The sequence below is a fragment of the Mixophyes fleayi genome, chromosome 1, assembly GCF_038048845.1.
Source record: "Mixophyes fleayi isolate aMixFle1 chromosome 1, aMixFle1.hap1, whole genome shotgun sequence".
Taxonomy (NCBI): Eukaryota; Metazoa; Chordata; class Amphibia; order Anura; family Limnodynastidae; genus Mixophyes; species Mixophyes fleayi.
The window spans coordinates 347,536,549-347,554,585 of NC_134402.1; the positions used below are offsets into that span (position 1 = coordinate 347,536,549).

Genomic DNA, 18,037 nt, shown 5'->3' on the forward strand with positions numbered 1-18,037 from the left:
CCTTGGCATTGGAATGCTGTAATACAGATGGTATTCATAAACAATTCATCTACACTTCCAAAGTCCAGTGGGTCAAAACCTTCTGCTAAATGTGTTAAATGTCCGTGTATTAATCTAAAATGCTGTTTTTCTTGCCTCAACAGTTTCCATTTTTTCAGCCTGCACAATATACTGATTCACAGAGATCTGTCTGCATTGGGAATATTAAATCTCAGCTCTTCCTTCAGCTGTCTCCGAAGAACAATTCTCCTTCTGTCTCATTCTAGTGAGTAAAAATCACTGTATATAAATTGGAAGTTTAATAGTGATATATGGCTGGTCATAAACTTTTTTTAACGCATTATCTACTCTGTACGTTGTTATCCTAAAGATCCTGCGGAAGTAATGGCCATTGAAAGTAATATAGATTTTAATGAGGTTAGAGTATAGGGATTATTCTAAAATGTACCAATTTGCATATAGTTTATATTACTAACAGAAACAGCACTGATACATCCTTAGTTCTGAGAAAGCCAGATATGAAAGTACAGTCAGCAAAAAGTCACAAAATATTGAGAGTAAGAGGCTCTAGATAGATAAGAAAACCATACGGATGTAGTCCAAGAACATTAATAAAACAATATTTTATTTATACAGAGCAAAACTAGTACATTCTGGGCGCTGGTGATTATAGTTTATAGTCAAAAACATACTGGTACGTTAATTGGCTGCTGTTAAAATGGATCCTTGTGCATTCCTCCCAACATGTCTGTCCCCACTAGTGGGTCAGGGTGAATGGCCACATTAAAATGGAGCATAGTGAGGCTGCTACGGGGGCGTGGTCATGTCCCAGAGGGCTATCTAGTGCTATAAAGCACTACACTGCCCATTACATCGCTCGCTTCCCCCAACAAACCCCCTCAGGACAAACATGTCCTGGGTGGAACAGAGCTCTTAAATCGGGACATTCCCGCTGAAATTGGGACACTTGGGAGGTTTTCCTTGTGTGCGTGTATGTGTGGTAGAGAATATGGACATTAAGCTTTAATAAGGCAGGGACTGATGTGAACGACTAAATATCGTGGTGCTATATATATTGTATATTAATAGTAAGTTGAACATGTATTCACATACATGCAGCTCTGTGGGAGCGTTAACAAAAAAAAGACCATTTAGAGAAAATACATGTACTTTTCATCTTCTATGACAACTATTTTCCCATAAATACTGTATGTGCATTGCCAACATACCTGAGTCCATAGTACAATATACAACATGTCCCCTTCCAATAAAATCAGTCTAAAGGTATTAACTTAGCCTATTTCAATGCACAAAACAGTATAAATAAAGTACTGTAGACTCCATACTCTAAATTAGAGTTTCTACTAATGCTCAAAGTATTTACTCTATCTTTCTAGTGTGCATGGTCCAACTCTTTAATTGATGATAATCTATTAAAAACAGATAAATTAAGTTGCCCTCAACACATTAGTTGGATAGACACGATAACCTTTGAACATCAGCAGAAACTCATAATTTGAGTGCATACACTACTTTCTTCACAATGTAATATCCATTCATCCGCTGGGCAGCCAGAGGAGAGTAGCGGCATAGACTAGTCTTTTACCTGAAAAGTGTGTGAGTATTAGTTTATGAACCATGCTCCCAAACACCAGCCCATCTCTCTCTTGACCATCCTTTCACTGATTACCTTAAGTCTGCCACAGACAACTAGCCCTACTTGTGTCTGAGATAGCTATACCACCATTAGTTTATCATCATCATCATCAGTTATTTATATAGCGCCAACATATTCCGTAGCGCTTTACAATTGGGGACAAATGTAATAAACTAATAAACAAACTGGGTAAAACAGACAAAGAGGTGAGAAGGCCCTGCTCGCAAGCTTACAATCTATGGGACAATGGGAGATTGACACATGAGGTTAAGTATACATTTTGCATCTTGGCCCAGCCAGACTGCAAAGGTAGGGTGACTCATAAGCTAAATGATCCTGTCACACAATAATGTTGGTCCGGGGGTAGTTGTCTTGTGTGAAATTGTGTAACAGGCTAAAGGTAGTGAGGTTAAGATGGTGGTTGAGGAATATTATACGCTTGTCTGAATAGGTAGGTTTTCAGAGAACGCTTGAAAGTTTGTAGTTTATCTTCTTCATTCCATCCAGAATGATGTTGCCACTCTCATCCATTTCTATCTGACAGTCTATCCCAATAAAAACTAAATGTAAAATCTGATCATTCACTAACACAGCTGTCTGATCACTTCTAAATGCTCAGCTACTTACCCTGCCACCAGCTATTGGCTGCTGGTGTCGTACTATGTTGACTAGGTCGATTTTCTCTTCACGCTGTACTGTACATAATGACATGTACAATCAGATTCTACAAACACATCCTGGTATACAATTTGTCCTTTATACTGTAGTATAAGAATATCATTCTGTATCTTCTCTTCAATACAGATTATGTGTGACTCAGGTTAGTTTTTGTAGCAATGTCACATAAGGCATGACAGCTTAATGGCAAATTCACAGTCATATCTCTGACTATACATACACGGCAACATCTGAATAACGCTTCCAGGGACACTTTGCAGCTAGATAGGTCATTCTATTCATGTCATGTCTAATACATTATATATGCTGACATAGGGCCTTATACCAACCCAGGATGATCTGATCACTGAACACATCATGATACATTTTATTGGATCCTCAACAAATTCTATTAAATATATATCATAAATCTATAATATTTAATACGTATTGCACCCAACATGCAGAATGAAAGGAGTGGTTTTAAAATATTCAGTGCCAACGACAAAAATGTCTTTTACCCTGGACATGTCCTTGAAATCAAGAATATTACTTTATCCATATACAGTGATAAAGATTTACAATATCCAACTGCAATGTAAGTGCTCATATCCTTTCTGGTCAGTAATGTCTTGCAGGTCTTTCTGACATTAGAATGATTTTAAAGTGCTCCCTTTAATATGGCATGTGTTTAGTCTCATCAAGGCAGCTGAATGGAGATAATAAAACGGCAGCTTTAAACCATGTGATGAAGGCAAATGGAGAACTCCTCTGATCAGGAAATTAAAGTAATTTCAGCAAAACCACCCAGCTGTTACAAATATATAGGCAAAATCTAATTAAAGGGTTGGTGAGAATTAATGGCATTTATGATTGAGAGAATCCTAAAGTTATTGTGCACTGCTAGTCTGAAATATGAACACACATAAATCTCAGATAGTCTTTAAACAGTAATATTTGCTCAGCAGGGAACGAAGGAAAAATAAAATAATAAAATGTGAAAAATTACTCACGACAGTATAGCAAATGTGACCAATGTAATTGCCAGGCAGAAGATGGACAGGGAACAGCCAATATAACTGATGGAGGACAGTGCCACCTTGTGGGAACTGGAGAGCTGTGCAGGAGAGAAAGAGCAAGAGCAAACACTCATTGATATCATCACATTTAGTTTATGCTGTATGGCATTCTAAAATGTTTATCAAGTTAACCTTACCAATAAAGTAGCACTAATTGTGTTCCAATACTGACATTGTAATATATATGCCATCACATCAGGTCTTGTTATGCGCCAGGCTCCGAGTAAGTCATGCGTTCAAACAGACAGGATTGAGGAGGATGCACAAAACAGCCTGAAGCTATTCAGTATTTTCCTTTCACTTTCTTACCACAATAAATGTAAACCGTGCTGCGCGCCTGCAGCAAAAGCATATTTTGCACTTGGCTTCTGTCTTATTGTCTTTAAATGTCACAAACTGCAAGTTGTGTGTCTTCCAAGCATCAAAGTGCAGCCTCAACCGAGGTGGCGGAAACCATGTCTTTGTCTATTATGATTTCCTAGGACACTAGACTGTTAGATTTAAGTGCATAATAATCCTTGCTGTCTAGAAGGGCATGGTGTACTATATTTAGCACAATGATATTTGCTGAAAATGTTTATTCCAGAGATTAAGAACATATACTAAGAATTGTATTTGTAATAGATATTAAAATGATTTTTACTTTACAGTTTTCAAGCCTGCTTTCCAACAAGGTTGGAAAGCAGGCTTGAAAACTGTAACTGTACCTGTAAAGTAGGGGCAGGTAGCAAGTTTGGTAAATTGTATTACCTAATATAGGACTAATATTACCTAATATAGGACTAGTGTTACCAATTATAAGCTCTTCAACTGGGTTGTAGAGCTTTGTATGCAAAGTGGCTTGGTGGGCAGCTCCTACGCTGATTATTCTATATAGATTTCCAGCTACAGATTAACATAGGAGTTCTGCAGATATCCAGATATTCTATGACATCAGAGAACACACAACATTTCACAAATAATGTGGGTCAAGGCCACAAATTGGCAGTTAACTGGTACCAGTGGGCATTATTTCAATTACCAGGAACACATTTTTAGGGCTATACTGTGAATTTTATTGATCGGCTAGATCTAATTTCAAGCTGAAGTAAACGCACAGTGTTTTTTTAATGTTTATTACCTTATTACATGCTCTGTAGTTCCATTTACTTGAACTGAAAAGTATTTCACTAAAGACCTAAACATAATCCATTTCCTTTTGTGTTCCACTGCATGATATTGAACACTAATCCCTTTAAACTATTTATTGTACCGATATGTATACTGTATCTATATTGTATATTTTTTTTTATTTTCCCATAAATGGGTAATAATTGTCTATATTTCAACAACTCATATTGATACTGTAATATGTAAGCTAAAAACTTCATATGCAATAAACCACAATAAAATCACAGTTAAACTGCATGGTCTGAATCCAAAACTTTCAAAATTAAGCATTTTTAATAAGACTGCAGACACAATTTGTTGTTGTTTTTAATGCTTGCCTTTCCTATGTTTATTATTTATATGCATCTTCTTTTCATATATTTTTACTGCTTTAATTCCCAAACATATACCTACCTACAAAGAATTATTAGAATAACGGACTGTTTCATATTTTAATTTTGTCAGACTTGAAAATCATGCTCTTTAACAAGGAAATGCAACACATATTATTAACACGACGACAAAAAAAAAATGTCATTTACTCCACAACCTTCTGTCCAAAACAAGTCTGGTAACTTATTCCTCTACACAACAAATCTTTTCATCTGTTTTATAATTCATGTAAACTCTTTCAAAGGGCTTACTAGGCATTGTGCTTGTTTGCATGAAAAATGGCACCGCGGTGGAGAAACACCAGAGGGAACTTGTCAGTGCACCTGAAACATGTACATCATTCATAGCAAAAGAATGAGGGGAAAAGGTGCACACGAGTTCAGCAGCCACAAGCACACGTCGCTTTAGCCAACAGTGGGTAATTTCCAAGAAGTAATATGTAGTTCCTGGTCAGGGGATGCATCACTGCGACCTAGTAATATTTGGGCCTGGTAATGCTGTTCTGAGTAGAGCAGAGCGTGGGACCTTTTCCGAGTATAGCGTTCCGATGCATTGCACTCAGGAGGCCTCTCCTTTGCTTGTTTCAGAGGGAGCCTTGACGGGAGGGGGGAGGGGGCTTTGCTGGGCCCCATTGCTGTAGCACCCATTGCACCCTAAAGTTATGTCGCTGTTTTACTGAAGGTGGGGTATTAATATACAGTGAAAAACTGAAGGATTGAGAAAAAAAAATATTATGCCAACAGTTTTGTATATAAATGACCATTATAGTGAATAGTGCACAAATTGGCACATATTAGAAAATGCCATTTTTGCAACTTTCACAACTTTCAACTCTAAGGGCTAGATTTACTAAGCTGCGGGTTTGAAAAAGTGGGGATGTTGCCTATAGTAACCAATTAGATTCTAGCTGTCATTTTGTAGAAAGCACTAAATAAATGAAAGCTAGAATCTGATTGGTTGCTATAGGCAACATCCCCACTTTTTCAAACCCGCAGCTTAGTAAATCTAGCCCTTAATGTGGTTTGCAAAGATGTGCTTTACAGTTTAATTCCTGCATATTGGTTTGCAGATTATATAACCGGCAGTACAATCTTCAAAATAGTCACCAATGACAGTGCAAAACACTCATCATTCAGCCAATTTTTACATGTACAGTAGCTGAAATAGTTTCCTTTTCGGTGTAATAGGTGTCATATTTAGACACAGAGTTTTGGCCCAGGGATGTGCTTGTGTTGCACTTAGTAAATGACCATAAACATAATGTTTCCTGTTCTTTCACACAGTAGGTACTGGAGATCTATATTGTTCCTAAATGCTGTTGTTTATCTCTAACGTTCTATTGTATGTTGTACCTGATTGTACAGTATAGCATGTCAGCAGTGGGTTACAATATATTTAACTAGTTCACTGAGTACTATGGGTTAGTCAATACTGTTTCCAAAGATTTTTTTCTGGTGTAGTAACTAAACGCCAAATGAAAGCTGTTGTGGGTGAAATTTTATACAAATTGAGTTTCTTAGTGGAACAAGCCATTTTGCAGAAGTGCAGAGTTTCAGTAATAAAAGCTTTGAGTTACTTTTACTCTGTCATCCAGCACTGTATTGTATTTGTAAAGTTGTATTTTGTAGAATTTGTAGAATAGAGCTGGAACGCCCGTGGTTAATTCAATCTGCTCTATGGTGTGGTTAGTTAGGAGTGGGAATACTCAGGGGCAATTTCTATCTGTGAAACATGAACAATTTAATGACATATGTGGGACAAAGCAAATGTTTCATGTAAGAGTTTGAAAAAAATGTTCTCTGGTGCCAATCAGGTCATTACAGGGCCTGTGTGGTCTGCTATGAATTATACATCTATTTACACATCAAGTGCATTGCCATAGCAACAAATAACAGATAAGCTTTTAGTGATAGATTTCCTCGGTAATAAAGAATTTAACTCTTTTGCTGTTAGTGTAATTCCCCTTTCAGTGCTTTGAGATATTTTCTGACAACCATAATAAGACTTCCTGGTTTTATGGCCTGATCATACATGCATCACAGCACTAAAGTCACGAGTACGATTCCCGACCATGGCCTTATCTGTGTGGAGTTTGTTCTCTCTGTGTTTGCGTGGGTTTGCTCCGAGTGCTCAGATTTCCTCCCACACTCCAAAAACATACTAGTAGGTTAATTGGCTGTTAACAAATTGACCCTAGTATATGTATGTTAAGGAATTTAGACTGTAAGCTCCAATGGAACAGGGACTGATGTGAGTGAGTTCTCTGTACAGTGCTGCAGAATTAGTGGCACTATATAAATAGCTGCTGATGATGATCACAAAGTGGTGGCAGATGGATATTGGACAAAAAAAAAAAGATAATTCATTCATTTCATACAACTACGATGTGTTGCTGTCAACATCTACTTGAAAAGGGCTCTTCTATGCTCTGTTGCCTAAACCACCAGTTTTCCTCTGCCCTTTATATCAGCTTTAATAATGTTATAACAATAACAAGTGCTATGAGTGTTGTCATAGTGTAAGGAGTGAGCTGGAGAAAAGAGCAGGAAGAGCATAGTAGAGACCAATCACACTCAGCAGTTTTTGAGAGAAGAAGGATTACAATATGCCACTTTATATAATAATAGCAAGGGAGTATAAAATATTATGGTGGAAGTAGAGTTATAAGCAACCTACGCAGAAAGACATAACACGTTGCTTCAGTTTAAGGGGTGATGTAAGCTTATATAGAAAAAATATAGGTTTTCTGAATCTTAAGGATACTTATAATAATATGCATATTGGTGGAGACCATTCTCTCTATCATGCAAAACTTAATTATGTAATTGAAAATAGCTCATCAGACATCCATATAGAAGAAAAACTACCCATACTGCCTTGGAAATATATCCTTACGAGTACATTCTAAGAATCAGCTGAACCTAGATTGTCTACACCCTAGAAGCCACGAGATATTGTCAAATCAAATTGGAGGAGCTCTTCAGCTAAATCTACTTTTGTGCCAAATTTTAATCATTGATCAGCACTACATAAATGTTTCTCATGAGGTCTGAAGATACATTATACTCAGGCAGAAATGTGGGAACTTTCAACACTGCTCATTCTGTTGGATACTAAATTATGTAGAGTTATAATCCAGCAGAATGAGAAGTGTCCAAGTGTTCTACAAGTAACAGAGAGAATGGAGCAGAAGTTCCATCCAACCTTGTCACCATGTTTTCAAGGATTGTAATGTGGTAGCATCAATGTATCACATTTGGTGGACCTGTCTCACTCTACAGTTTCCATGAGACAGATTATCCAATATACTTAGGAGGTGGATTAAAGGAAGAGTTTCCTGACTTAAATTGACTCCGGTTAACATAATGAAGCAAATATTTTAGCAATAATCTATCTCGTAATACTCCCACTAAGAAATGAAAAATAACTTTTTTTTTTCGAGCAACTGAATTTAGGTAGAAAAAGTCCTACTTGTCCCTAATCTTTCAGACCATAGTCCATTCATGACAGTTATCTAATATATCTTCACTAAATTATATATCATATAGTTTCAGTTCCAATATAAATACAATAGCAGCAGATCAGAACTAATATTATATAATAAGTATATCAGTGTGTTTTTCTGCCTAACTTTTTAGAGGTTTTTTTTTATATGCACATATTTCAGAACACTCTTTTATACGAACATAGAGCTGTACACTTGTATGTTCTTACATAGATTTAAATTAATGCTGTGTCTTTTTAAAAATTATAATCAAAGAAGTATAGCAGACAGTGGAAATATCTTCTCCTTATTACATACATGTGTTTTCTGAAATACATTTCTCTAATGCTAGCAATCTAAATGGAAGTAGGTTGAACTGATCAGTAGACACACTGAAAATCAATAGGAGTTCAATGTGCTTAATCAATTTTCTCACGTGTCCCAACTATGTAAATTGGTATTTTGAGAATAAGAGGAAATGTTTTTTTGTTTTTTTTTCTATTTGTTTTCCACAATTCTTGTTTGATAATTTATTCACAGTTGTAGGCATTCCTTTATACATACAACATGGTGTTCATATTGTACAGAGACACTTTACCAGCTAACATAAAGTAGTGCCATCACATTAAACAGCAGGATATTTCAAAACCTACAAATGATGTGCTTTTAGAGATGGCGCTGACCTAATGTTCCAATCTTGAAGGTTAGAAAACACCCGGGATACTACATGCTGGCTGAGGGATCCCATACAGTGTTGAAAGGAGATTGTAAATTACAGCTATTTATGGATTCCTAAACAAATCTGTTGGTTTGGTGGTGGAGCCGGAGTTTGGGGATGTTTCACAGTCTGGCAGCAACACAGGGTCTGCTTGTTCAGCCAAATCAAACTATTCTGACTAGCTCGAGGGAAATAAACAAAGAAAGAGGCAGATTGCTGGGTTATTGCAACTCATATGTCATCCTGATCAGCATTCCAAATGTAAAGGGAATATTAACCCTTCCACTGCCAAGAACTCTGCTTCTTAAGTAAAGTGATCATAGAGCATAACATGCCCTAGAATCAATCGAAGACACTTAATATTGAAATCTATCTTGTACATTTAAGTTCTATGGATATATATGCAACGGTTGCAAGAAAGTTGCTTTAAGCTCATTCCAACAGTCCCTGGTGCATATTTGTGATAACAATGAAAAGCGATGCATTTTGGAACTGTCACCACAAAGGCATAAACTGTCCATTTATAGGATCTGTTCACCTCATCTTGTTACGACATGCATTTATTTCTGCGTTATTGCACCCTGCTTAGCACAAGTGGAAGATAGCGAATAGGTGGTGTCAAATTTCTTCTTTTTTGATGGGAGGGGATGGTAGGTCAAGGTGTTTCTTGCAAAACATGGGTTAGGCAAAGGAATGAGTCTTGTATTGGGCCCACATTGAAACTGTAGATGAGTAGATGTACTGATAGATCCTTTGTGTCAGCCATGTGTACATTATATAAGAAGGGTGTCCATGAGTTGTACGTCTGACACTTTTATATTTTGTAATCATCTTGTTGACATCAGTGCTGGCACTGATAAGGATGCGGATGATGGCGCACATTGAGGAAGATACCCACTTTGAGTCGGAACCCTAATCCATAGTCCAAAATCTTCTTGTGGAAGCCCAAGCAGACCACACACTTCAGCCAGAAAAGTGACTGTCTATCGTAGCTGAAGTGTCTTCTGTTTTAGACTATGCATGTCCTTGTTAATCTACAACATATGAATATGTGGGATATCCCTAGGACAACTCAACTACAGCTATTAATTAATATTAATAATGAATTATTATTTTAAGGGTTTTTTTGTAGTTTTTTTTTCCATCAAATTAAAATTTTGGGGTAAAAACCACCAGCCTGGTTCTGGTAAAAAAAAGCAAAATATGATAAGGTCTTTGGAAACAAAACCAAAACACATAATGGTTTACTCCTCTCTACTTTCAACCAGTGTAATAAAAACATTCAATACACAAACGTGATATGTAATAAATATATAAATCATGTTCTCGTGCTCACATTAATTAAGACTCACATGAGATTAAAGCAAGTTGTATTGTAGAAAACCAATCAAAATGGAAATAATTGGAGATTTTACTAGGGGAGTGTTACTATTGCTATTTCAAAATATGCAATGAAGGAGTGCTATGAACCTACTCATTTTATGCACAACAGGCAGTTGGGTATAAATGCACAAACAAAATTGTACTGTATATCCACTATTTTATAGTTTAGAATTTTTTACTTCAATAGTATTTTTATTGGTTTTCAATATTTATGGGGTACAGAAAATAAAGGTGGAGGGAGGAAGGGAAGGACAGCAAAAAGGGTTGGTGGGTACATAGTGGGGAGGAACACATCAAACAATACAATAGTTTAGAGCTTTAGAGCTTAGAGTAAATTAGGCTTCCCAATAATTTTCCATACGAGAAATGCAAAGAACTTACAATGGGCACGTGAACTGGACAATGGAGTAATGGAAGAAGGTGGCCTGGTCTGATGAATCACTGTTAGTGGTCGCGGCGGCTCCAGGCACCGCCGCGACTCTCTTGCTGTTCCTAGTGACGCCCCGGCCGTTGCTACGGCAACCAGGGCGTCACTTCCGGTTTCTGTGTCCCGGTTGCCTGGGCAACAACCGGGACTCTTTGGTCTTCCTGACGCCGCGCCCGGCCAGCTGTCAAACAGTTGGGCGCGTGCGCACAGGATTAGGTAGGGCCAGCCATGCAGGGCTGTGTAGGATCAGCTAATCAGGCTGATTACAGATTAGGTTACTGCTGGCACTCTGCCTATTCCATTGGCTGCAGGCTCTGCATCTCTATCATACTGCAGCTGAGGACATATTCTGGACTGTGTCCTGATTGGCCATCTGTACTATTTAAGGCAGTGAGGACTGAGCCTCACTGCCGGTTATAGCGTTCTGTCCTCAGTCCTGCTGCCTGCTTGTACTATCCATTTAGGGTTCCTGTTACCTTAGATTTGACCACCCGTGTTTGACCCCTGCTTGTTATTGGACCTTTGACCCTTCTCTTCTGACCTTGACCTTTGCCTGGAATTCGGATTTTGCTTCTCTGCCTGTGAGTTTGACCCTTTGCTTGCCCTTGGATATTGCTTCTGTGCCTGTGACCTTTGGACCTTGGATTTCTCTTATACTACAGTCCACCAATCACTCCACTTCTGGGAAACTCCTTTAAGTCAGTATACGCTACTCGACCCTCGGTCGGCCCACAGCCCAGTCTGTCCCCACCACTAAGGGCTCCAGCGAACACCTGGCCTTCTGAGTAGTTCCCGAGTTTCACTGTACTGACTTCCTAACATTATAACCGGCCAGGAAGATTGGTATCGTACGGCCATGGACGGAGAGGAGTCAAATCTGTCTCCAGCCCAGATTCTGGCTAACCAGATACAGGCGGTTTCCCAAGTGGTGCAGGCTTTATCCCAGCGCCTGGCAGTCCAAGAAGAGGCTTCCAGAGGCCGGCAGCCCCAGCAAGTTCCCGCTGGTGACACACCGGAGCCTAAGATGAATTTGCCTGACCGATTCTCTGGAAGCAGGCCAGCCTTCCGTAATTTCAAAGAGAGCTGCAAGTTGTACTTTCGTCTGAAACCACGTTCCTCTGGTTCCGAACAACAGAGGGTAGGGATCATCATCTCATTACTCCAGGGCGACCCTCAGTCTTGGACCTTCTCCTTGCCTTCCACAAGTCCAGCCTTACAGTCTGTGGATGCCTTTTTCCAAGCGCTGGGGTTATTATACGATGACCCGGACAGGGTAGCCTCAGCTGAGGCTCATCTCCGTACGCTAAGGCAGGGACGTCGCTCAGCGGAAGAGTATTGTGCGGAGTTTTGGCGATGGTCCACTGATAGCACTTGGAACGACCCAGCATTGCGAAGTCAATTCCGGTAAGGACTTACCGAGCAAATTAAGGACTCCTTAGTCCAGTATCCGATATCCGACACGCTGGAGAACTTGATGCAACTTGTCATAAAAATTGATCGTCGGATCAGAGAGAGGAAGGCTGAACGGGAGTCCTCTGTTCCGATGGACGTTTTCCCTAGCTCCAATAACACTCTGCCCGATTCCTCTGAACCCATGCAATTGGGCGCTTACCGCTTGCCTCCGGAGGAGCGCTCCAGAAGACGCTCACTAGGCCTGTGTATGTATTGTGGTCAGCCAGGCTACTTAGTTCGCTCATGTCCCAATAAGCCGGGAAACTCCAAAGCCTAAGTGCAGGTGAAGAGGTGCGCTTGGGTCTTCAGATTACCTCTTCAGAAAACTCTTTATTAGTCCCTGGACGTTTAACTTTCCGTGGGAGATCCATGGACCTGAAAGCTTTTCTTGACAGTGGTGCGGCTGGTAATTTCCTGGATATACATTTGGCTCAGACACTTGATATTCCGCATATCAGGTTAGGATCAAGCATCACCACATGTGGTTTGGATGGTAACCCCTTGCCTGGGGAAAGGATTCTCGCTAGGACTCCAATGATTCGGTTGACTGTAGGAGTTCTCTATACAGAGGAGCTCTCCTTCTATCCTATTAGTTGTCCCTCTGCTCCTTTGATATTGGGGTATCCCTGGCTTCGCAGTCACAATCCCCTTATCAACTGGAAAAGTGGAGAAATTACTCGTTGGAGTCCCGAGTGTTCCACGTCTTGCTTGACCCTGCCGCTTAGAATCTTACAGCCTAGTCCAGACTTGTTGCCGGTACCCTACCAGGACTTCTCTGATGTGTTCTGCAAAAGAAAAGCTGATTCCATTCCACCACATCGACATTGATTTAGTCCCGGGTTCCAAGTTGCCCAAAGGGCGGTTATACTCCTTGTCCATTCCAGAGACTCAGGCCATGGAGCTATACGTGGAGGAAAACCTGAAAAAAGGATTCATACGTGCTTCTAAATCTCCCGTAGGCGCAGGTTGTTTTTTCGTGTCAAAAAAAGATGGCAGTCTTAGACCATGCATCGATTTCCGTGGACTGAATAACATCACTATTAAGAATATGTACCCGTTACCATTGATTTCGGTGTTGTTTGATCAATTAAAATCTGCCACTATATTTTCGAAGATTGACCTCAGAGGGGCGTACAATCTTATTCGAATCAAGAAAGGGGATGAATGGAAGACTGCCTTCAATACCCAGTCGGGACATTATGAATATCTCGTGATGCCATTCGGGTTATGCAACGCTCCGGCGGTTTTCCAGGACCTGATCAACGACGTTTTACGAGAGTTCCTGGGTAAAACAGTAGTTGTGTATCTGGATGATATTTTAATCTACTCGGAGTCTTTACTTCAGCACCGTCAGGATGTTCGCCAGGTTCTGCTGAAATTACGGGAACATCACCTTTATGCAAAAAGGGAGAAATGTGAATTTGAGGTGGGCACCGTGTCATTCCTGGGATATATCATCTCCTCAACAGGATTCGCCATGGACCCTGCCAAAGTTCGAGCAATCCAGGATTGGGCCCTCCCTACTAATCTGAAGGCGATCCAGAGGTTCCTCGGATTCGCGAATTATTACCGTAGGTTTATTGACTCTTTTTCCTCATTAGTGGCTCTTATCACTGCTCTCACTCGAAAGGGAGCTAACCCAGCGAAGTGGCCTTCGGAGGCAGTGGCGAGTTTCTTGGCACTCAAAGCCGCTTTCATTTCTGCTCCAGTGCTGAGACATCCTGATCCGGAACTTCCGTTCATTGTAGAGGTGGACGCTTCTGATATCGGTGCTGGCGCTATCCTTTCTCAAAAAGACCCAAGGAGCAAAAAATTACATTCTTGTGCATTCTTTTCTAAAAAATTTTTAGCGGCCGAATGTAATTATGATGTCGGCAATCGTGAATTGTTGGCCATTAAGTTGGCACTGGAGGAATGGCGGCATTGGTTAGAGGGAGCTACCCATACCATCACCATCTTCACGGACCATAAAAACCTCCAATACATTCAGACCGCTAAAACTCTGAATCCTAGGCAGGCCCGCTGGGCCTTATTTTTCACCAGATTTAACTTCATTATTACATACCGTCCAGGTTCTAAAAATACTAAGGCCAATTCCTTGTCCTGAAGTTTTTTGGCCCATCATCCTCAGTCTCCGGACCCGTTGTCTATTGTTCCTACAACTGCTGTTCATCTTGGTCTCACCCAGGACCTAGGAGCAACTATCCGGCGCTTCCAGAGAATCGCTCCAGTTCAGACACCGGTCAACAAATTATTTGTCCCCGTCCATTTAAGGAAATCTGTTCTCATTGAAGGCCACAACAACTGCTCTGCTGGCCATCCGGGAATCCGTAGGACTATTGAGGTTCTTTCTCGTTGGTTGTGGTGGCTCACCTTGTCAAACGATGTGGAGAATTATGTTCGGGCTTGTCCTGAGTGTGCTAAAAACAAGACCGATAGGAACCGTCCTTCTGGGCTATTGTTACCTTTGCCGGCACCGAGCAGACCTTGCACCCATCTGTCGATGGATTTCATTGTTGACCTACCGCAGGACATAACATCATCCTGGTAGTTGTCGATCGGTTCAGTAAGATGGCACATTTTATATATTTGCCCAAGCTACCGGGTGCCAGGACCCTGGCCACCTTTTTTTGACGCATATTTTTCGTCTTCATGGGACTCCTGAGGATATAGTATCAGATCAAGGATCCCAGTTTATTGCCTGGTTTTGGAAAGCCTTTTGGAAGTCCATCGGGATCTCTATCAGTCTGTCTTCAGCATATCATCCTCAGTCGAATGGACAGACAGAGAGGACGAACCAAGCTCTGGAACAGTTTTTGCGCATTTATGTGTCTAAATTTCACGATAATTGGTCCTCTCTCCTGCCCTGGGCAGAATTTGCGTACAATAATTCTTGCCATTCCACTATTCACACGTCCCCGTTTTTCTGCAACTTCGGGTTTCACCCAAAATCCAATTCATTTTCTACTACTGTTCCCTGTGGAGATTCCGGAACGCCTGCTTTTACGGCCAGGCTAAGGTCCGTTTGGAAAAAGGTGCACGCTGCACTAGGTCAAGCTTCCCGAAAATCCAAGATCTTCGCTGACCATCACCGTAGACCCTGTTCATTGAAAGTGGGGGATCACGTTTGGTTATCCACACGGTACATCAAGTTGCGGCAACCTTGTAGGAAACTGGGGCCCCGATACATCGGACCGTTTCCAATTGAGAGGAAAATTAATCCAGTGGCATTTAGATTGAAACTACCCACTTCCTTAAAAATACCTGCGACCTTTCATTGTTCACTTCTGAAGAAAGTCGCTGCTCCCAGCAAGTTTAATCGGTCTCTCTCTAACAGGCCCAGGCCTCTGATGGTGAACGGAGACCACGAATATGCTATTGAAAAAATCCTTGATTCTAGGAGGGTTCAGGGTCAAGTCCAATTCCTCGTTCGTTGGAAGGGTTATGGCCCTAAGGAGCGATGTTGGATACCGCAAAGGCGTCTCCACGCTGAAAGAATCGTTAAAGAATTTTTTAAGAAGTTCCCCACGAAGCCTGGTTGTCGGGGTTCCTTGACCCCTCCTCAAGGGGGGGTACTGTTAGTGGTCATGGCTCCGGGCACCGCCGCGACTCTCTTGCTGTTCCTAGTGACGCCCCGGCCGTTGCTACGGCAACCAGGGCGTCATTTCCGGTTTCTGTGTCCCGGTTGCCTGGGCAACAACCGGGACGCTTTGGTCTTCCTGACGCCGCGCCCGGCCAGCTGTCAAACAGTTGGGCGCGTGCACACAGGATTAGGTAGGGCCAGCCATGCAAGGCTGTGTAGGATCAGCTAATCAGACTGATTACAGATTAGGTTACTGCTGGCACTCTGCCTATTCCATTGGCTGCAGGCTCTGCATCTCTATCATACTGCAGCTGAGGACATATTCTGGACTGTGTCCTGATTGGCCATCTGTACTATTTAAGGCAGTGAGGACTGAGCCTCACTGCCGGTTATAGCGTTCTGTCCTCAGTCCTGCTGCCTGCTTGTACTATCCATTTAGGTTCCTGTTACCTTAGATTTGACCACCCGTGTTTGACCCCTGCTTGTTATTGGACCTTTGACCCTTCTCTTCTGACCTTGACCTTTGCCTGGAATTCGGATTTTGCTTCTCTGCCTGTGAGTTTGACCCTTTGCTTGCCCTTGGATATTGCTTCTGTGCCTGTGACCTTTTAGACCTTGGATTTCTCTTATACTACAGTCCACCAATCACTCCACTTCTGGGAAACTCCTTTAAGTCAGTATACGCTACTCGACCCTCAGTCGGCCCGCAGCCCAGTCTGTCCCCACCACTAGGGGCTCCAGCGAACACCTGGCCTTCTGAGTAGTTCCCGAGTTTCACTGTACTGACTTGGGAGTTCCTAACAATCACTTTTTATTTTACATCCCGTGGACAGCTTGAAGCGTATATCATTTACCTGAGGGAAGAGATGGCACCAGGATGCACTATGGGAAGAAGGCAAGCTAGTGGAGACAGTGTAATGCTCTGGGTAATGTTCTGCTGGGAAACCTTGGGTCCTGGCATTCATGTTACTCTGACACGTACAACCTACCTAAACATTGTTGCAGACCAAGTACACCCCTTCATGGTACCAGTATTCCCTAATGGCAGTGGCCTCTTTCAGCAGGATAATGCACCCTGCCACACTGCAAAAAAAGTTCAGGAATGGTTTGATGAACATGACAAAGAGTTTGAGGTGTCCCCAGATCTCAATCAGATCAAGCATCTGTGGGATATGCTGGAAATACATGTCCAAGCTGTGGAGGTCCACCTCGCAAATTACAGGAGTTCCAGATTTTCTGCTAACATCTTGGTGCCAGATACCACAAGACACCATCAGAGATCTAGAAAAGACCTCGGGTACGTTGTGTGACTAAATAGTGTCCTATAAACGGTTTATAAATTCACATTGGGGTTGTTTATTCTGCACTTTTAAGAGTTTATAACTAGTTTACAACTCCTATTTATTTGAAATATATAGAGGCCTGGCTATTGGAGTAAAGCCATTTTCATTTTCACGAAGATAGGGCTTCTCGCTTTTTTTTTTTTTCCTGCTGGACCTGGAAGCCCAATGCAGGGCTTCCAAGTTCAACTGTGCAGAAAAATGTTTGTTATCACTGCCTCATAGTAAATAGGTTTGCTTGTCAGTTGTTACCTTATCTTAGCATAGACTGTTGCTCCTTGCAAGTTGAAAGAATATCTACATTTAAACATAGAAATCGATAAATGTTTTTGTTTACGTTAATTTTTCTTTGAACATTGGTAACAGAGAGCTACCTGTCAAACAGGCGTTTTGACACTACTGTTCACTGTAATGAACTTAAGTATACCAAAACTGCTTTCTTATTACCTGTAATGCCAATAACTTCCACACTCTGATCACTCACTTTGAGGATATTGGCAGTGGAAAGGAATAGCTCACAGAAAATTAATTTAGCAGTAATATATTAATTGAATTCCTACCTTGTCCCATTGATCTGGCATACAGAAACGGATTTAGAGAATAATACAAATACATAATTATGTTGAAAAACAATTCCGCTTGTCCATGCAGGTGAATTAAATAAGAAAAAAACTTACATATGTGCTTCCACAGAACTTTACAAAGGAGTTTGGGA

At 41.0% G+C, this 18,037-nt stretch overlaps 1 protein-coding gene across 2 annotated transcripts in view; it reads right to left on the reverse strand.

Moving 5' to 3' along the window:
• ADGRD1 (adhesion G protein-coupled receptor D1) overlaps positions 1-18,037 on the reverse strand; it is a 434,837-nt gene that overhangs the window by 138,709 nt on the left and 278,091 nt on the right. For both annotated transcript variants that reach the window (XM_075176425.1, XM_075176435.1), the window contains one exon: positions 3,328-3,431. In XM_075176425.1, coding sequence (XP_075032526.1) covers positions 3,328-3,431 — 104 coding nt within the window. The remainder of the gene's footprint in view (positions 1-3,327; positions 3,432-18,037) is intronic.